Here is a 21,585-nt window from a genome sequence, read left to right as displayed (position 1 = left end):
CACGTGCACGTGTTATCATACCGCGACGTTTCAGCATGATACTTCCGCGCAAAATTTAAATTTGCAATTTAGTAAACTAAAGCGGCCGTATTGGCATGTGTTGCAATGTTAATATTTCATCATTGATATATAAACTATCAGACTGCGTGGTCGCTAGTAGTGGCTTTCAGTAGGCCTTTAAGTGGCCGTGGAAAGTGTTAGAAACATAATGGGTAAACAATTTTCAGCTTTCTTCTTTGACGTCTCCATTATTCATTGAACAAATTGCAAAAGATACAGCAACACAGATGTCCAGAATACTGTGGAATCATGCGATGAAAAGAGACGACTTATAGCTGTGAACGGCGCTGGAACAAAATGTCCTCTACAATGCATTACGTCACGCGCACGTGTTATCATACCGCGACGTTTCAGCATGATACTTCCGCGCAAAATTTTAATTTGCAATTTAGTAAACTAAAAAGGCCGTATTGGCATGTGTTGCAATGTTAATATTTCATCATTGATATATAAACTATCAGACTGCGTGGTCGCTAGTAGTGGCTTTCAGTAGGCCTTTAAGTGGCCGTGGAAAGTGTTAGAAACATAACGGGTAAACAATTTTCATTTTTGTCTGCAGTCAAATTATTTGAGGTGATTGAAACGGAGAAGACACTCTACTTAGTGATGGAGTATGCCAGTGGTGGTGAGTGACATTTAATATGACTACAGTACACTCTTACAAGTACACACATTCCAAATGTCCTCTCTGCTGTGTGCTCCAGGTGAGGTCTTTGACTACCTGGTGGCCCACGGTAGGATGAAGGAGAAGGAGGCCAGGGCCAAGTTCAGGCAGGTGAGTCATCATGGGCCCGAGTGGCGTCATGCACCAAGATCAAGCTGTGTCACTGACTGCGGAGGAAAGGTAGAGCATGGCCTCCTCACACACTGCAGCTGCGGTGCTGACACCCAGTGGTGCCTCAGCAATATTGATGTGGACTCGACACTGAGCAGAAAACAATGAACCTGCATTTTCTCGTGTGTAGTGCTCTGTATATATTTGTGTTTTAGATTGTGTCTGCTGTGCAGTATTGCCACCAGAGGAGAATAGTTCACAGGGATCTAAAGGTGCAAACCATCATTTGAAGCATGCTTTTACGACAATTAGCCTGCATACTAAAGAATATCCCGTCCTTCTGACCCACAGGCTGAGAACCTGCTATTGGACGCTGACATGAACATCAAGATAGCCGACTTTGGCTTCAGCAATGAGTTCACCGTCGGAAGCAAGTTGGACACCTTCTGTGGTTCTCCGCCCTACGCCGCCCCCGAACTTTTCCAGGGAAAGAAGTACGATGGACCCGAGGTGGACGTGTGGAGCCTCGGGGTCATCCTCTACACGCTGGTCAGCGGATCCCTGCCCTTCGACGGACAGAACCTAAAGGTGAGGAGAGGCTGTGGGATGAGTCGTTGCTGATTTTTCTGAATATCATTCATATCATTAATTGGGCTTCACGGTGGCAGAGGGGTTAGTGCGTCTGCCTCACAATACGAGGTTCCTGCAGTCCTGGGTTCAAATCCAGGCTCGGGATCTTTCTGTGTGGAGTTTGCATGTTCTCCCCGTGAATGCGTGGGTTCCCTCCGGGTACTCCGGCTTCCTCCCACCACCAAAAACATGCACCTGGGGATAGGTTGATTGGCAACACTAAATTGGCCCTAGTGTGTGAATGTTGTCTGTCTATCTGTGTTGGCCCTGCGATGAGGTGGCGACTTGTCCAGGGTGTACCCCGCCTTCCGCCCGATTGTAGCTGAGATAGGCGCCAGCGCCCCCCGCGACCCCAAAAAAAGGGAATAAGCGGTAGGAAATGGATGGATGGATGTTTTTGACCCCTCCCACCTCCAAAGACATGCACCTGGGGATAGGCTCCTCCCACTTCCAAAGACATACACCTGGGGATAGGTTGATTGGCAACACTAAATGGTCCCTAGTGTGTGAATGTGAGTGTGAATGTTGTCTGTCTATCTGTGTTGGCCCTGCGATGAGGTGGCGACTTGTCCAGGGTGTACCCCGCCTTCCGCCCGATTGTAGCTGAGATAGGCGCCAGCACCCCCCGCGACCCCGAAAGGGAATAAGCGGTAGAAAATGGATGGATGGATGGCATTAATTCCCAACGTCCATCGTTATATTTCAATAATCTTCATTTTTTTATATTGCTTGGATTCCGTCACGTGACTTCTTCCCGGAAGTGAAGCAGTGGTGGTCTACCAAACCAAAATGGCTATCGGAATACAAGGAGGCTTAAATATTCCTGCAATATACAAAAGACCAAAACCGGGGAAGTAGGCACGTTGTGTAAATCGTAACTAAAAAGCGATTCTGGACCACCATCCGCCGCCTCAGGAAGGGCAAGCAGTGCACTCTCAACACCGTGTATGGTGCGGATGGTGTTCTGCTGACCTCAACTGCGGATGTTGTGGATAGGTGGAAGGAATACTTCGAAGACCTCCTCAATCCCACCAACACGTCTTCCTATGAGGAAGCAGTGCCTGGGGAATCTGTGGTGGACTCTCCTATTTCTGGGGCTGAGGTCTCTGAGGTAGTTAAAAACAGAATACAATGATTTGCAAATCCTTTTCAACTTATATTCTTGCTTGATGTACAGTTTAAGTTGTTCAACAGTCCAGAGTCTCTGTTGTGGTATTTTAGGCTTCATATCTGCCACACATTTTCAATGGGAGTCAGGTTTGGAATACAGGCAGGCCAGTCTAGGGGTTAGGTCTGGTTTCTATCAGCACGTCAGTCATCAACAATTGTATCATCAGAAAAATGGACCTTGTAACAGTGTAGGTGTGACTTGGTAGAATATGTACAGCGAGCAGTGGACATAGTGAGCTCAGAAAGCATAAGAACAAGTATATTCATTTGATTATTTACATTTGATTGTTTACAATCAGGGGAGGTTTGATGTGGAGGGGGGAGGGTGTTAGTCCAGGGTTGTAGTTGTCTGGAGGTGTTCTTTTAGTGTGGTTTTGAAGGAGGATAGAGATTCACTTTCTTCTACACCTGTTGGGAGTGCATTCCATATTGATGTGGCATAGAAGGAGAATGAGTTAAGACCTTTGTTAGATCAGAATCTGGGTTTGACGTGGTTTGTGGAGCTCCCCCTGGTGTGTCATTCACGTTATGGAAGTCGTTTTACATGTGCTTTGGTATCAGGGAGCAGTAGCGAATTTTATAGACTAGGCTCAGTGCAAGTAGTTTTACTCTGTCCTCCACCCTGAGCCAGCCTACTTTGGAGAAGTGGGTAGGAGTGAGGTGTGATCTGGGGTGGAGGTCTAAAAGTAACCTGACTAGCTCGTTCTGGGATATTTGAAGTCTATATTTGAGGGTTCTGGAGGTGCTGGGGTACCAGGAGGTGCAAGCGTAATCGAAGAAGGGTTGAATGAGAGTTCCCGCTAGAATCGTCATGGTGCTTTTGTTGATTCCATAGAGAAATCTTGTTCGTTGGCTGACCTTTTTGATGACCTTGGTTGCCATTTTATCACAGGAAAGATTAGCCTCTAGAGTGGAACCTAGGTAGGTGACCTTATCTTTCCTGGTGATAACAATGTCACCCACTTTAATAGTGAAGTCACTGACTTTCTTAAAGGGGAACATTATCAGCAGACCTATGTAAGCGTCAATATATACCTTGATGGTGCAGAAAAAAGACCATATATTTTTTTTAACCGATTTCCGAACTCTAAATGGGTGAATTTTGGCGAATTAAACGCCTTTCTGTTTATCGCGCTGGAGGCGATGACGTCAGAATGTGACGTCACCGAGGTAACACACCCACCATTTTCATTTTCAACACATCACAAACACCGGGTCTCAGCTCTGTTATTTTCCGTTTTTTTGACTATTTTTTGGAACCTTGGAGACATCATGCCTGGTGGGTGTGTTGTCGGAGGGTGTAACAACACTAACAGGGAGGGATTCAAGTTGCACCACTGGCCCCAAGATGCCAAAGTGTCTGCCGCCAGACCCCCATTGAATGTACCAGAGTGTCTCCACATTTGACCGGCGATGCTAAGACAGACATGGCACAGAGATGTATGGATAACCTGCAGATGCATTTGCAACGATAGTCAACGAAATCACAAAGGTCAGTTTTGTTGATGCCAGCTTATCGATGCTAACATGCTACGCTAATCGATGCTAACATGCTATTTACCGGCGGTGCTAAAGCAGACATGGCACAGAGATGTACGGATAACCTGTAGATGCATTTGCAACTATATTACGTTTCCTTCCACCCACATTTAATGCGAAACAAACACTTACCAATCGACGGATTTAAGTTGCTCCAGTGTCAAAAGATGCGAAAGTCCTGATGGTTTGGTCCGCACATTTTACCGGCGATGCTAACGCAGCTATTCGGCCATGCTATGGCTATGAATAGCGTCAATAGCTATTCGCTCAATAGCTTCAGTTTCTTCTTCAATACTTTCATACTCCAACCATCTGTTTCAATACATGCGTAATCTGTTGAATCGCTTAAGTCGCTGAAATCCGAGTTTGAATCCGAGCTAATGTCGCTATATCTTGCTGTGGTATTCCCATTGTTTGTTTACATTGGCAGCACTGTGTGACGTCACAGGGAAATGGATAGTGGTTTCGAAGATAGCGAAAATAAGGCACTTTAAAGCTTTATTTAGGGATATTCCGAGACCGGTAAAATTTTGAAAAAAACTTCAAAAAATACATCAAGCCACTGGGAACTGATTTTTATTGTTTTTAACCCTTTTGAAATTGTGATAATGTTCCCCTTTAAGGTTGATGTTGGACCCAAATATGATGGATTCCGTTATACCTAAGTGTATGGATAGCTTTTTTGTCAGCGAGGCAGGTGCCAATTCTACAGAGTTCGGTCGGCACTGGAGATTTTGTTCCACCTGTGACTTGTCCTTGCCGGATAACAACAAGGCCGAGTCATCCGCAAACAGGAACAATTCACAGTCGCATGCTGATGACATGTTGTTTACGAATATTAGGGACAGTAAAGGCCTTAACATACTACCTTGGGGGACTCCACAGCTTATTGAGAGGGGGAGGAAGACGGTGCCGTTCACCTCCACCACCTGCACTGCAGTGTTTTTAAGAATTTGCTAAAAAAAATGTTCGTCTCCCAAGTTTTGAACTGAACTCGAGGGCCAGTATTCCCTGGGTTTGACCCCTGTGGGCCCAGTTGAAGAGAACTGTCATAGGAGGTGCCACTAATGTCATTTATCGTCATGTGAACGCAATTCATGATAACTCTATTAGTAATAGTACTTGAGAGTTTATGGTAAAAGTATTGTTTCCTTTAATTTTAACAAATTAATCATGTTTTGACAATTTCTCTTTTTTCCCGCCTCATTGGTTTATAGCCATTTTACACAGATTTGTATTAAATTACGCATCTCTTACACCGCAGACTTGGAACAAATACATTTTTTTAGGATCAAAATGTCCAAATCAAGATAGCTTGTTTTGTAGTCAAAGATAAATTTGGAGGAAATTAGGAAATTTTCTGTTTGGATGCGTTGTGGTCGTTTACAACCGTTATTTCTATCCATCATAGTTTCTATTCCAGAATGTGTTTTTTTTTTTTTTGGGCTGGCTTCTTGTTGTTCTAAGAAGATTCACTTTTATTGTGCAGGTTGCACACTAAGAATAGTCTAGTTTAGAAGACACAGACAGGTTGCATTTATGGATATCCCCAATGGTTAAAGCTTCAAAATGTATCAGGGTATCCGCGGATCCTTAAAAAGTCTTAAATTCATATATCTAAAATTAAGGCCTTAAAAAGTATTACATTTATTAGAAATTCCTAAGATGGTCTTAAATTCAGTACTCAATGGTCTTAAATTATCGGGCCAGTTTTTTGGGGGGTTTTTTCGGGGCACGTCTTTGAGTAAAAGTTACGGCACGTCTTTGAGTCAAAGTGAGTGATTTCAGTGTCAGTCGCGCGCAGACTTCTTCTTTTCTTCCTCGCGTCCCGCCTTTCAGTCAGCATGGGGAAATGCAAGTTTTGCGAGCGTTAGCTGGAGGATAGCTGGTTTAAAAGCTGGCCTAAGCCTGTTGCCAATCCCGAGGAGGCCTGGTGCATACTTTGTAAGAGGGATTTCAAACTTGGCACCATGGGAATTAGAGCGGTCGAATCGCACATGCATTGTGGTACACATAAAACCGCGGCAGAAAGCTAAAAACAAACACCGGGCATTTCTCAGTTCTGCGTGGGTCCAGCGCCAACGCCCCCCCCAGCTAGCAACAACTGCCGCTAGCAGCACTAACCTGACACTAATCTTCGGCGGGACAGCAACATTAAAATCCGAGGTGTTATGGATCTTGCACACTGTGGTGAAACATCAATCCTGCACCTCAAATGACGGGATTTGCGATCTTTTTCGTGTGATGTTTCCTGATTCTCAGGTTGTTAATACATTTTCCTGCGGAAAGGATAAAACAGCATATATTATGAGACACAGACTAGCACCTCACATCCAAAACCTGCTCTTGGACCAAGTCAATCAATCAATGTTTATTTATATAGCCCCAAATCACAAATGTCTCAAAGGACTGCACAAATCATTACGACTACAACATCCTCGGAAGAACCCACAAAAGGGCAAGGAAAACTCACACCCAGTGGGCAGGGAGAATTCACATCCAGTGGGACGCCAGTGACAATGCTGACTATGAGAAACCTTGGAGAGGACCTCAGATGTGGGCAACCCCCCCCCCCCTCTAGGGGACCGAAAGCAATGGATGTGGAGCGGGTCTAACATGATACTGTGAAAGTTCAATCCATAGTGGCTCCAACACAGCCGCGAGAGTTCAGTTCAAAGCGGATCCAAGACAGCCGCGAGAGTCCCGTCCACAGGAAACCATCCCAAGCGGAGGCGGATCAGCAGCGTAGAGATGTCCCCAACCGATACAGGCGAGCTGTCCATCCTGGGTCTCGACTCTGGACAGCCAGTACTTCATCCATGGTCATCGGACCGGACCCCCTCCACAAGGGAGGGGGGGACATAGGAGAAAAAAGAAAAGAAGCGGCAGATCAACTGGTCTAAAAGGCTAGAGTATATAGATGAGTTTTAAGGTGAGACTTAAATGCTTCTGCTGAGGTGGCATCTCAAACTTTTACCGGGAGGGCATTCCAGAGTACTGGAGCCCGAACGGAAAACGCTCTATAGCCCGCAGACTTTTTTTGGGCTTTGGGAATCACTAATAAGCCGGAGTCTTTTGAAGGCAGATTTCTTGCCGGGACATATGGTACAATACAATCGGCAAGATAGGATGGAGCTAGACCGTGTAGTATTTTATGAGTAAGTAGTAAAACCTTAAAGTCACATCTTAAGTGCACAGGAAGCCAGTGCAGGTGAGCCAGTATAGGTATATATGTATGTATATATGTATATAAAGGTATATACAGTATAGGTATATATGTATGTATATATGTATATAAAGGTATATACAGTATAGGTATATATGTATGTATATATGTATATAAAGGTATATACAGTATAGGTATATATGTATGTATATATGTATATAAAGGTATATACAGTATAGGTATGTATGTATGTATATATGTATATAAAGGTATATACAGTATAGGTATATATGTATGTATATATGTATATAAAGGTATATACAGTATAGGTATATATGTATGTATATATGTATATAAAGGTATATACAGTATAGGTATATATGTATGTATATAAAGGTATATACAGTATAGGTATATATGTATGTATATATGTATATAAAGGTATATACAGTACAGGCGTAATGTGATCAAACTTTCTTGTTCTTGTCAAAAGTCTAGCAGCCGCATTTTGTACCAACTGTAATCTTTTAATGCTAGACATGGGGAGACCCGAAAATAATACGTTACAGTAATCGAGGCGAGACGTAACAAACGCATGGATAATGATCTCGGCGTCTTTAGTGGACAAAATGGAGCGAATTTTAGCGATATTACGGAGATGAAAGAAGGCCGTTTTAGTAACGCTTTTAATGTGTGACTCAAAGGAGAGAGTTGGGTCGAAAATAATATCCAGATTTTTTACCGAGTCACCTTGTTTTATTATTTGGTTGTCAAATGTTAAAGTTGTATTATTAAATAAAGGTCGGTGTCTAGCAGGACCGATAATCAGCATTTCCGTTTTTTTGGCGTTAAGTTGCAAAAAATTAGCGGACATCCATTGTTTAATTTCATTAAGACACGCCTCCAACTGAGTCAACGAGTCTTGGTATGTGTTAATGAAATGTTATTTATTTTTACCCTCACCTCGTATATTATGTTTTTGCTGGCGTTGTTGTTGGTTTGTTTGTTTTGGATGTCAACGTTTTTGGATCCCTCAAGATTTTTGATAAGCTGTTTGGCAGAGTGGGGCTTATAAGTTTGTTTATTAATAAACATACAAAAAGTAACTTGACTGATTGTCTTTGAGGTTGTAGTACGGTGGGATCCCCAACCATCGCTTATATTTATAGATTTTTTATTATTTTTTTCTGTGTTAAATTTCATTCAAGGTGGCATTAAAAAGGTCTTAAAAAGTCTTAAATGTGACTTGCTGAAACCTGCAGATACCCTGTGTGTTGTGCACTGCTGCTTGCTCTAAACAGGTATTGCCCGGTTGGAGGATTTATTTGTTTTCCCTTAAGTTTACGTGTAAGGACATGATTCCGTGTTTCCTGAATGAGCAGATTAAGAGTGGAATTTCCTGTTTCTATCATTGGAGTGAGACTAGGTTGGAGGTTTACCCTGCCTTCTTGAATAATGCAGCAACTGTAGAAATGATTCATGAAGCAGGAGTAACCTACAAACAGGAAATATGATATACTTTAAAGGGGAACATTATCACAATTTCAAAAGGGTTAAAAACAATAAAAAACAGTTCCCAGTGGCTTGTTGTATTTTTTGAAGTTTTTTTCAAAATGTTACCGGTCTCGGAATATCCCTAAATAAAGCTTTAAAGTGCCTTATTTTCGCTCTCTGCGAAGACACTGGCCATTTCCCTGTGACGTCACACAGTGCTGCCAATGTAAACAAACAATGGGAATACCACAGCAAGATATAGCGACATTAGCTCGGATTCAAACTCGGATTTCAGCGACTTAAGTGATTCAACAGATTACGCATGTATTGAAACAGATGGTTGGAGTATGAAAATATTGAAGAAGAAACTGAAGCAAGTGAGCGAATAGCTATTGACGCTATTCATAGCCATAGCATGGCCGAATAGCTGCGTTAGCATCGCCGGTAAAATGTGCGGACCACACGATCAGGACTTTCGCATCTTTTGACACTGGAGCAACTTAAATCCGTCGATTGGTAAGTGTTTGTTTCGCATTAAATGTGGGTGGAAGGAAACGTAATATAGTTGCAAATGCATCTACAGGTTATCCATACATCTCTGTGCCGTGTCTGCTTTAGCACCGCCGGTAAATAGCATGTTAGCATCGATTAGCGTAGCATGTTAGCATCGATTAGCTGGCAGTCAACATCAACAAAACTCACCTTTGTGATTTCGTTGACTTTATAGTGGCAAATGCATCTGCAGGTTATCCATACATCTCTGTGCCATGTCTGTCTTAGCATCGCCGGTCAAATGTGGAGACACTCTGGTACATTCAATGGGGGTCTGGCGGCAGACACTTTGGCATCTTGGGGCCAGTGGTGCAACTTGAATCCCTCCCTGTTAGTGTTGTTACACCCTCCGACAACACACCCACGAGGCATGATGTCTCCAAGGTTCCAAAAAATAGTCAAAAAAACGGAAAATAACAGAGCTGAGACCCGGTGTTTGTAATGTGAAAATGAAAATGGCGGGTGTGTTACCTCGGTGACGTCACATTCTGACATCATCGCCTCCAGCGCGATAAACAGAAAGGCGTTTAACCCGCCAAAATTCACCCATTTAGAGTTCGGAAATCGGTTAAAAAAATAGATGGTCTTTTTTCTGCATCATCAAGGTATATATTGACGCTTACATAGGTCCGCTGGTTTCTGGTTTGTTTTTTAATTGTGTTAGTATTTGTCAGGGATATTCCCTTTCAACTCTGGTGACAATCCATGCAATTATTCAAATTCCCCATCAATTTATTTTACAAGTCTGTATTACTGTAAATTTGTGGATTATTTCTTGTTTTTGGTGTGTTTTGTGGACTATTACTACAATTCATTTTTTTTTTCTAATGCAAGTGGACGAATATGATCATTAATTGGTGGTGACAGCATTTGCATTGACTACATGTTGTGTTTATGTGTAACGATGCATGAGCAAGCAAGCATAGCGTGGGATTTGACGGTGGATTATTTTGAGTCATGTTGTTTATTTTTACTAAAGAAGGGCTGGCGTTATCATTGATAATTGGTAGTGATCACATTCCTTATACAACACACATATAGTACTGTGCCTGTACCTACATGTATGTCTGATTAGTGGATTATTTTTTAATCATTCTGGTTATTTCTACTAAAGAAGGCAAACAATATCATTAATAACTAGTAGCGATCACATTTCTTGTATGATTTACATACTGTACCTATATGTGCATGTATGTCTGATTTAGTGGATTATTTTAATCATTTTGTTTATTTCTACTGAAGAAGGCAGGCAATATCATTAATAACTAGGAATGATCACATTCATTATATGATCTACATACTTTACCTGTATTTGCATGTATGTCTGATTTAGTGGATTATTTTTAATTGTTTCGTTTATTTCTACTGAAGAAGGCGGGCAATATTGTTAATAATTAGGAATGATCACATTCATTATATGACTCACATACTTTACGTGTATGTGCATGTATGTCTGAGTTAGTGGATTATTTTAAATCATTCTGTGTATTTCTACTGAAGAAAGCGGGCAATATCATTAATAATAAGCGATAACATTTCTTGTATGATTTACATACTTTACCTGTATGTGCATGTATGTCTGATTAGTGGATTATTTTTAATCATTATGTTTATTTCTACTGAAGAAGGCAGGCAATATCATTAATAACTAGGTGCGATCACATTTCTAATATGATTTACATACTTTATCTGCTTGTGCATGTATGTCTGATTTAGTGGATTATTTTAATCATTCTGTTTATTTCTACTGAAGAAGGCAGGCAATATCATTAATAACTAGGAATGATCACATTCATTATACGACTCACATACTTTACATGTATGTGCATGTATGTCTGGGTTAGTGGATTATTTTAAATCATTCTGTTTATTTCTACTGAAGAAGGCGGGCAATATCATTAATAACAAGAAGCGATAACATTTCCCGTATGACTTACATACTTTACCTGTATGTGCATGTATGTCTGATTAGTGGATTGTTTTTAATCATTACGTTTATTTCTACTGAAGAAGGCAGGCAATATCATTAAAAAGTAGGAGCGATCACATTTCTAATATGATTTACATACTTTATCTGTTTTTGCATGTATGTCTAATTTAGTGGATTATTTTTAATCGTTGCATTTTTTTCTACTTTAGAAGGCGGGCAATATCATTAAATACTAGGAACGATTACATTTCTTATATGACTTGCATACTTTATCTGTATGTGCATGTATGTCTGATTTAGTGGATTATTTTTAGTCATTACGTTTCTACTGAAGAAGGCAGGCAATATCATTGATAACTAGGAATGAGCACATTCATTATATGACTCACATACTTTACGTGTACGTGCATGTATGTCTGAGTTAGTGGATTATTTTAAATCATTCTGTGTATTTCTACTGAAGAAGGCGGGCAATATCATTAATAACAAGAAGCGATAACATTTCCCGTATGACTTACATACTTTACCTGTATGTGCATGTATGTCTGATTAGTGGATTATTTTTAATCATTATGTTTATTTCTACTGAAGAAGGCAGGCAGTATCATTAATAACTAGTCGCGATCACATTTCTTATATGATTTGCATACTTTATCTGTTTGTGCATGTATGTCTAATTTAGTGGATTATTTTTAATCGTTGCATTTTTTTCTACTTTAGAAGGCGGGCAATATCATTAAATACTAGGAACGATTACATTTCTTATATGACTTGCATACTTTATCTGTATGTGCATGTATGTCTGATTTAGTGGATTATTTTTAGTCATTACGTTTCTTTCTACTGAAGAAGGCGCGCAATATCATTGATAACTAGGAATGATCACATTCATTATATGAGTCACATACTTTACGTGTATGTGCATGTATGTCTGATGTAGTGGATTATTTTTAGTCATTACGTTTCTTTCTACTGAAGAAGGCAGGCAATATCATTGATAACTAGGAATGATCACATTCATTATATGAGTCACATAACTTACATGTATGTGCATGTACAAACCCCGTTTCCATACGAGTTGGGAAATTGTGTTAGATGTAAATATAAACAGAATACAATGATTTGCAAATCATTTTCAACCCATATTCAATTGAATATGCTACGAAGACAAGATATTTGATATTCAAACTCATAAACTTTATTTTTTTTTTTGCAAATAATAATTAACTTAGAATTTCATGGCTGCAACACGTGCCAAAGTAGTTGGGAAAGGGCATGTTCACAATGTGTTACATCACCTTTTGTGTTAATAAAACTCAATAAAGGTTTGGGAACTGAAGAAAATAATTTTTGAAGCTTCGAAAGTGGAATTCTTTCCCATTCTTGTTTTATGTAGAGCTTCAGTCGTTCAACAGTCTGGGGTCTCCGCTGTCCTATTTTACGCTTCATAATGCCTGTGGGATGTTCCATATAAGTGTTTGATGAGATTTGCTCAACTTTATCAGTATTTATTGCCACCTTTCCCAACTTCTTTGTCACGTGTTGCTGGCATCAAATTCTAAAGTTAATGATTATTTTCGCAAAAAATTTTTTTATCAGTTTGAACATCAAATATGTTGTCTTTGTAGCATATTCAACTGAATATGGGTTGAAAAGGATTTGCAAATCATTGTATTCTGTTTATATTTACATCTAACACAATTTCCCAACTCATATGGAAACGGGTTTTGTATGTCTGAATTATTTTGATTTGTTTTATTTGTTTCTATGATGCACTTTTGGCAGATATGCTAGATCAGTGGTTCTCAACCTTTTTTCAGTGAATTTTTTTTTAATTCAAGTACCCCCTAATCAGATCAAAGTATTTTTGGTTAAAAAAAAAAAGAGATAAAGAAGTAAAATACAACACTATGTCATCAGTTTCTAAATTATTAAATTGTATAACAGTGCAAAATATTGCTCATTTGTAGTGGTCTTTCTTGATTTATTTGTGAAAAAAAGATATAAAAGTAACTAAAAGCGTGTTGCGCCTAGAAACCCCTCAAGGCGTTGAGGGGTTCCGGTTTGGTGGCTGCAGGATTAGGTCTCTGCTTTTTGCAGACTATGTGGTCCTGATGGCTTCATCTGACCGGGGTCTTCAGCTCTCACTGGATCGGTTCGCAGCCGAGTGTGAAGCGACCGGAATGAGAATCAGCACCTCCAAGTCCGAGTCCATGGTTCTCGCCCGGAAAAGGGTGGAGTGCCATCTCCGGGTTGGGGAGGAGACCCTGCCCCAAGTGGAGGAGTTCAAGTACCTAGGAGTCTTGTTCACGAGTGAGGGAAGAGTGGATCGTGAGATCGACAGGCGGATCGGTGCGGCGTCTTCAGTAATGCGGACGTTGTACCGATCCGTTGTGGTGAAGAAGGAGCTGAGCCGGAAGGCAAAGCTCTCAATTTACCGCTCGATCTACGTTCCCATCCTCACCTATGGTCATGAGCTTTGGGTCATGACCGAAAGGATAAGATCACGGGTACAAGCGGCCCAAATGAGTTTCCAGGTCTCTCCCTTAGAGATAGGGTGAGAAGCTCTGCCATCCGGGAGGAACTCAAAGTAAAGCCGCTGCTCCTCCACATGGAGAGGAGCTAGATGAGGTGGTTCGGGCATCTGGTCAGGATGCCACCCGAACGCCTCCCTAGGGAGGTGTTTAGGGCGCGTCCAGCTGGTAGGAGGCCACGGGGAAGACCCAGGACACGTTGGGAAGACTATGTCTCCCGGCTGGCCTGGGAACGCCTCGGGATCCCCCGGGAAGAGCTAGACGAAGTGGCTGGGGAGAGGGAAGTCTGGGTTTCCCTGCTTAGGCTGTTGCCCCCGCAACCCGACCTCGGATAAGCGGAGGAAGATGGATGGATGGATGGATGGATAAAAGCGTGTTGAAAAATAAACAAGTGATTCAATTATAAATCAATATTTCTACACATAGAAGTAATCATCAACTTAAAGTGCCCTCTTTGGGGATTGTAATAGAGATCCATCTGGATTCATCAACTTAATTCTGAACATTTCTTCACAAAAAAAGAACATTTTAAAAATAAACAATATTTATGGAAAATGTCCACAAACAATCTAGCTGTCAACACTGAATATTGCATTGTTGTATTTCTTTTCACACTTTATGAACTTACATTCATATTTTGTTGAAGTATTATTCAATAAATATATTTATAAAGGATTTTTGAATTGTAGCTATTTTTACAATATTTAAAAAAAATCTCACGTACCCCTTGCCATACCTTCAATGGCGTAGTGGGCAGAGCGGCCGTGCCAGAAACCTGAGGGTTGCAGGTTCGCTTCCCACCTATTAACATCCAAAATCGCTGCCCTTGTGTCCTTGGGCAGGACACTTCACCCTTCACCCCCGGTGCCGCTCACACTGGTGAATGAATGATGAGTGAATGATTGGTGGTGGTCGGAGGGGCCGTAGGTGCAAACTGGCAGCTGTGGCTACAGATGTAGCTTACCACCACCAGGTGTGAATGAATGATGGGTTCCCACTTCTCTGTGAGCGCTTTGAGTATCTAACAATAGAAAAGCGCGATATAAATCTAATCCATTATTATTATTATTATTATTATTATTACCCCCAGGGGTACGCGTACCCCCATTTGAGAAGCACTGTGCTAGATAACTAGTGGTAGGAGCGTTTGAATAGACAGTTGCACGTGTTCATGTCCTCCTGCATGAGCAAGCGTAGTCTGGGCTTTATGGATGATCTCCGGCAGGGGTGCCCATTACGTCGATCGCGATCGACTGGTCGATCTCGGAGGGTGTGTCAGTCGATCTCAAGCCGGGCATTAAAAAATAGACATAAAAATGAGCAATCATCAATCATACCAAGACTTCACTTTCGTCAGTTGTTTGACATTCTCGGCACCCGAGGATCTTGTGAGATGACGCTGGCTGCTGCGAGCTCATATTTAAGAAACAAAATCACTAACAGGGCGGACGCAGAGAAACATATTTTATTTCTAGAGACTCCGTACCTACTGTCAAAACTCTAAAGACCGACTGCACACTTCCTGTCTTCACCATAAAAGACCTGTTTCATCCTGCCTGTGCTAACAAAATAAGAGTCTCAGAAAGCTCGCAAGCTACGGAGTTTGATGCCAATGTATTTCTCCCCCGCCCTCAGCGACCGCTTTCTCACTTGCTTGCCCACCCGCACACTCACTGACGTCACTCACCTGCTGCCAGACATCAAAGGGCCACACACATATGCTACTCTCATAACAAAGTGTTTAAAAACCAGTATGCAAGTTGGACAAATGAGATGCCAAATCCAACCACTTTCATGTGGTATTGGACAGAAAGGAGGACTTTTTTTTTCCTCCATTTGAAAATGTGGACGTTATCATCATTACTGTCTGATTCCAATCAATGCAAGTCATCAGAATCAGGTAATACACCAACTTATATTCTTGTCTTCATGAAAGAAAGGAATCTATGTGTGTTAAACATGCTTGTATTATCATTAACTTGTTCACAAAAATGTCTATTTCATAAATAAATAAATATAAATTATAAATAGGAATGAGGTAGATCTCCTCGACTTGGTCAATTGAAAAGTAGCTCACCTGCAGAAAAAGTGTGAGCACCCCTGATCTCCGGTTTTTCTATTTATTTTTTAATGCTTGGTGGCAGTTGTCATTGATAACTGGCGGTAGGAGAAATTGCATTGATTATAAGGATGTTGCACAATGTGCTTACGTGTGAGCGAGTTTGGTTTCCGTTTTTGTAGATTATTTTAAGTTTTTCCATTAATTCTTATTGCGCAATTTAAATGTGAGGAGCAGGTTCCATTGATTACCCGACACATCCACATTGTGCTCATGCATGAACGATTCTTCCGAGCCTAGCGTGTATTTTTGAGTTCGGATCAAATCTGTCACAGGAATTTTCAAACACTTGTCACATTTCATCAGATCAGCTTCTAATTTGTGATTTACAAACGGTGGCCTGACGTCATTGTTGCTAACCCTGTTGCTTCGTTGTGCAGGAGCTGAGAGAAAGGGTCCTGCGGGGGAAGTACCGCATCCCCTTCTACATGTCCACAGACTGTGAAAATCTGCTGAAGAAACTACTGGTGCTCAACCCGGTCAAACGTGGCAGTTTGGAGGTATTCTCCCACACATCTCTTATTTGCATTGTTGCTTTTTAGGTCAGGGCGATTTGCTCCATTGGTTCTGATGGCATGTTCACTTGGAGCAGGCTTGTTGTGTGTTCACTTAAAGGCCTACTGAGATGAAATGTTCTTATTTAAACGGGGATAGCAGGTCCATTCTATGTGTCATACTTCATCATTTTGCGATATTGCCATATTTTTGCTGAAAGGATTTAGTAGAGAACATCCACGATAAAGTTTGCAACTTTTGGTCGCTAATAAAAAAGCCTTGCCTGTACCGGAAGTAGCAGACGATGTGGGCGTGACATCACGGGTTGCGGAGCTCCTCACATCTGAACATTGTTTACAATCATGGCCACCAGCAGCTAGAGCGATTCGGACCGAGAAAGCGACAATTTCCCCATTAATTTGAGCGAGGATGCAAGATTCGTGGATGAGGATAATGAGAGTGAAGGCCTAGAAATAAAATAAAATAAAAGGCGGGGGCAGTGAGAGCGATTCAGATGTTTTTAGACACATTTACTAGGATAATTCTGGGAAATCCCTTATCTGCTTATTGTGTTGCTAGTGATTTAGTGAGTTAAATTGTCCCCCCCCCCCCTTGTGGAGGGGGTCCGGTCCGATGACCATGGATGAAGTACTGGCTGTCCAGAGTCAAGACAAAGGATGGACCGCTCGCCTGTGTATCGGTTGGGGACATCTCTACGCTGCTGATCCGCCTCCGCTTGAGATGGTTTCCTGTGGACGGGACTCTCGCTGCTGTCTTGGATCCGCCTTGAACTGAACTCTCACGGCTGTGTTGGAGCCACTATGGATTGAACTTTCACAGTATCATGTTAGACCCGCTCGACATCCATTGCTTTCGGTCCCCTAGAGGGGGGGGGTTGCCCACATCTGAGGTCCTCTCCAAGGTTTCTCATAGTCAGCATTGTCACTGGCGTCCCACTGGATGTGAATTCTCCCTGCCCACTGGGTGTGAGTTTTCCTTGCCCTTTTGTGGGTTCTTCCGAGGATGTTGTAGTCGTAATGATTTGTGCAGTCCTTTGAGACATTTGTGATTTGGGGCTATATAAATAAACATTGATTGATTGATTGAAATTGTACCTTAAAGTCCACTGGTGTGTTGACGCCAGAGTCTCTGAGAGAAGTCACGGCAGCAGGAGGACGCTGGCTTCACTGATGTCTCCGGTAAGAGGCGACTTATTTCCGCAATTTTCTCACCGAAAACTGCCGGTTGTCATGTAGTCGGGATCCATGTTCGCTTGACCGCTCTGATCCACAATAAAGCTTCATCTTCGGGAATTTTAAACAAGGAAACACCGACTGCCACCCGAACGCCTCCCTAGGGAGGTGTTTAGGGCACGTCCAACCGGTAGGAGGCCACGGGGAAGACCCAGGACACGTTGGGAAGACTATGTCTCCCGGCTGGCCTGGGAACGCCTCGGGATCCCCCGGGAAGAGCTAGACGAAGTGGCTGGGGAGAGGGAAGTCTGGGTTTCCCTGCTTAGGCTGTTGCCCCCGCGACCCGACCTCGGGTAAGCGGAAGAAGATGGATGGATGGAACACCGACTGTGTTTGTGTGGCTAAAGGCTAAAAGCTTCCCACCTACATCTTTCTACTTTGACTTCTCCATTATTAATTGAACAAATTGCAAAAGATTCAGCAACACAGATGTCTAAAATACTGTGTAATTATGCGTTTAAAAGAGACGACTTTTAGCCGCGAGTGGTGCTGGGCTAAAATGTCGCCTCCAACCAATAACGTCACAAACACACGTCATCGTTCCACGACGTTTTCAACGAGAAACTCCGCGGGAAATTTAAAATTGCAATTTAGTAAACTAAAAAGGCCGTATTGGCATGTGTTGCAATGTTAATATTTCATCATCGATATATAAACTATCAGACTGTGTGGTCGGTAGTCAATCAATCAATCAATGTTTATTTATATAGCCCCAAATCACAAATGTCTCAAAGGACTGCACAAATCATTACGACTACAACATCCTCGGAAGAACCCACAAAAGGGCAAGGAAAACTCACACCCAGTGGGCAGGGAGAATTCACATCCAGTGGGACGCCAGTGACAATGCTGACTCTGAGAAACCTTGGAGAGGACCTCAGATGTGGGCAACGCCCCCCCCCTCTAGGGGACCGAAAGCAATGGATGTCGAGCGGGTCTAACATGATACTGTGAAAGTTCAATCCATAGTGGCTCCAACACAGCCGCGACAGTTCAGTTCAAGCGGATCCAAGACAGCAGCGAGAGTCCCGTCCACAGGAGACTATCTCAAGCGGAGGCGGATCAGCAGCGTAGAGATGTCCCCAACCGATACACAGGCGAGCGGTCCATCCTGGGTCTCGACTCTGGACAGCCAGTACTTCATCCATGGTCATCGGACCGGACCCCCTCCACAAGGACATAGGAGAAAGAAAAGAAGCGGCAGATCAACTGGTCTAAAAAGGAGGTCTATTTAAAGGCTAGAACAGGGGTGCCCATTACGTCGATCGCGAGCTACCAGTCGACCGCGGGGGGTGTGTCAGTCCATCTCCAGCCAGGCTTTTAAAAAAAATAGACCTAAAAATGAGTGATCATCAATCTTCACCAAGACGTCACTTAAGTGACATTCACGGTACCGGAGGGTCTTGTGAGATGACGCTGGCTGCTGCAAGATCATTATTATGAAAATATGACCGAGAGGAAGGCGAGAAACACTTTTTATTTCAACAGACTCTCGCGCTGTACCTTCCGTCAAAACTCTAAAGGCCGACTGCACATTTCCTATCTTCACAATAAAAGCCCTGCTTCATGCTGCCTGCGCTAACTAAATACAGAGTCTCGGAAAACTGGCGTGCACATCACTTGTGCACGCCAGCTTTCCGAGACTCTTATTTTGTTAGCGCAGGCAGCATGAAGCAGGGCTTTTATTGTGAAGATAGGAAATGGGCAGTCGGCCTTTAGAGTTTTGACGGAAGGGACGGCGCGAAAGTCTGTTGAAATAAAAAGTGTTTCTCGCCTTCCTCTCTGTCATTTTTTCATAATAATGAACTGGCAGCAGCCAGCGTCATCTCACAAGACCCTCGGGTGACATGAATGTCAATCAAGCAAGCTACGGAATTTGCCGCCAATGTTTTTCTTGTAAAGTGTATGGAAGCTGGATGAATTAGATGCCAAAAACCAACCACTTTCATGTGGTATTGTACAGAAAGGACCACTTTTTTTCTCCTCCATTTGAAAATGTGGGCGTTATCATCATTACTGTCTGATTCCAATCAATGCAAGTCATCAGAATCAGGTAATACACCAACTTATATTCTTGTCTTTGTGAAAGAAAGACATCTATATGTGTTACACATGCTTGTATTATCATTAAACACATTTAACTTGTTTACAAAAATGTCTCTTTCATAAATAAATAAATATAAATGATATATATAAATGAGGTAGATCCCCTCGAGTTGGTCAATTGAAAAGTAGCTCGCCTGCAGAAAAAGTGTGGGCACCCCTGGGCCAGAGTATACAAATGAGTTTTAAGGTGAGACTTAAATGCTTCTACTGAGGTAGTAGTGGCTTTCAGTAGGCCTTTAATGAATCATTGCAAACATTATGTTGTTGTCAGTTCAGTCAATACAGTCCAACTCCAGAACTGGGCTGAAACTCCCTACTAATAACAATTGATCAGTTTGTTATTCAGCTATTGCCGTGACTAGACATTTTCAAAGGGGTGTTGCATGCAGCCTGGAGACATGTTTATCCGTGTCTAGAAGTCTGGACTAGTGTAATAAACAACAATTCCTCATTTGTTAGCAAATCATGAAAGACCACTGGATGAATGTGGGTCACGAGGAAGAGGAGTTGAAGCCGTACATCGAGCCAGAGGCCGACTTCAGTGACTCAACCAGAATAGGTATGTGTGTGCGCAAAGTGGGGGTGTTATGCTCCCTGGGCTTTTGTAAAGTTGACTTTGAGTTTATTTGGAACATGCAAGCATACAACATGATACATCACAAGTTCCAGTTTCTCTTTTCAACATGTTTGAAAAGGAGTCAAAAGAAGCAGAGCTTATTTAATTCTACCTCTTGTCTTTCACATAACACAGGTGTAGGGAACCTATGGCTCCAGAGCCAGATGTGGCTCTTTGGATTACTACATCTGGCTCTCAGATAAATCTTAGCTGACGTTGCTTAACACAAAAGTAATTAATAATTTCACTGGTAATCACAGTGTTAAAAATAACGTTCAAAATATAAATCATTCTCATGTGTTTTAATCCATCCATCCATTTCCTACCACACCTGTTCAAGAAGTCGCATTATTGGTAAGAAGTATTTGATTCATTTTTGGTTAGCTTCAGAATAAAAATGGTATTAAAAATAATAAGAGACTTATTGTACTCTAAAAATGTTTTTAATAATTATAATTGCATGCATTTAATTGTATTCAGTGTTAAAAATATTTGGCTTTCATGGCTCGCTCAAACAAAAAGGTTCCCGACACCTGACATAACAGTTGCTAAAACTTTTGTTCACTTCCTGTTCTCAATGTATTCACTCCATAAGTATCACAATAAAAATAAATAAATAATAATTGGTGAAGTAAGTTATGTTCCATACGATGAGATAAGTAAGATTATTTTGAGAATGAAAGAATGGATGGATGAATAAATTCAAAATGTTTATCATGATTCTTCTTCTTTGTACTTTGTAAACACTTTAAGTTATACTGAAGGTCTTAAGTGTTGTACGTGCATACTTTTTTCTCTAAGATTCTATTTCTGAAGATTTATTTTTCTCCTGTTTTATGTTTTGTCATATGAAATTAAAATAACTCAATAAAAAAGCTGCTTGAATTAAATTAAAAATGTCTAACAGCACCCACTATCAAAAATGCGACGTGGTTTGTTCCATCTGGATCGTGGTAAGCCGAGCATTGAACACATCACTCAACACGGATGTCATAACGTCCTCAAAGCGCACCTGTCAGCATTTCAGCATTTGCCACCTGCTCAGTGGCCTTGTGGTTAGAGTCTCCGCCCTGAGATCGCTAGGTCCTGAGTTCAAAGGGTTTGGAATTGGGGCTTAAATCACCAAAATGATTCCAGAGCGCTGCC

At 41.8% G+C, this 21,585-nt stretch overlaps 1 protein-coding gene across 4 annotated transcripts in view; it reads left to right on the top strand.

Moving 5' to 3' along the window:
• Positions 1–21,585, top strand: part of mark1 (MAP/microtubule affinity-regulating kinase 1) — a 188,724-nt gene that overhangs the window by 122,707 nt on the left and 44,432 nt on the right. For all 4 annotated transcript variants that reach the window (XM_061910065.1, XM_061910066.1, XM_061910067.1 and 1 more), the window contains exons 5-10: positions 620–685; positions 765–835; positions 1,051–1,107; positions 1,187–1,423; positions 16,350–16,469; positions 20,283–20,382. In XM_061910065.1, coding sequence (XP_061766049.1) covers positions 620–685; positions 765–835; positions 1,051–1,107; positions 1,187–1,423; positions 16,350–16,469; positions 20,283–20,382 — 651 coding nt within the window. The remainder of the gene's footprint in view (positions 1–619; positions 686–764; positions 836–1,050; positions 1,108–1,186; positions 1,424–16,349; positions 16,470–20,282; positions 20,383–21,585) is intronic.

Source organism: Nerophis ophidion, linkage group LG09 (assembly GCF_033978795.1).
Source record: "Nerophis ophidion isolate RoL-2023_Sa linkage group LG09, RoL_Noph_v1.0, whole genome shotgun sequence".
Lineage (NCBI taxonomy): Eukaryota > Metazoa > Chordata > Actinopteri > Syngnathiformes > Syngnathidae > Nerophis > Nerophis ophidion.
This window is presented reverse-complemented; position numbering and strand designations above follow the sequence as displayed.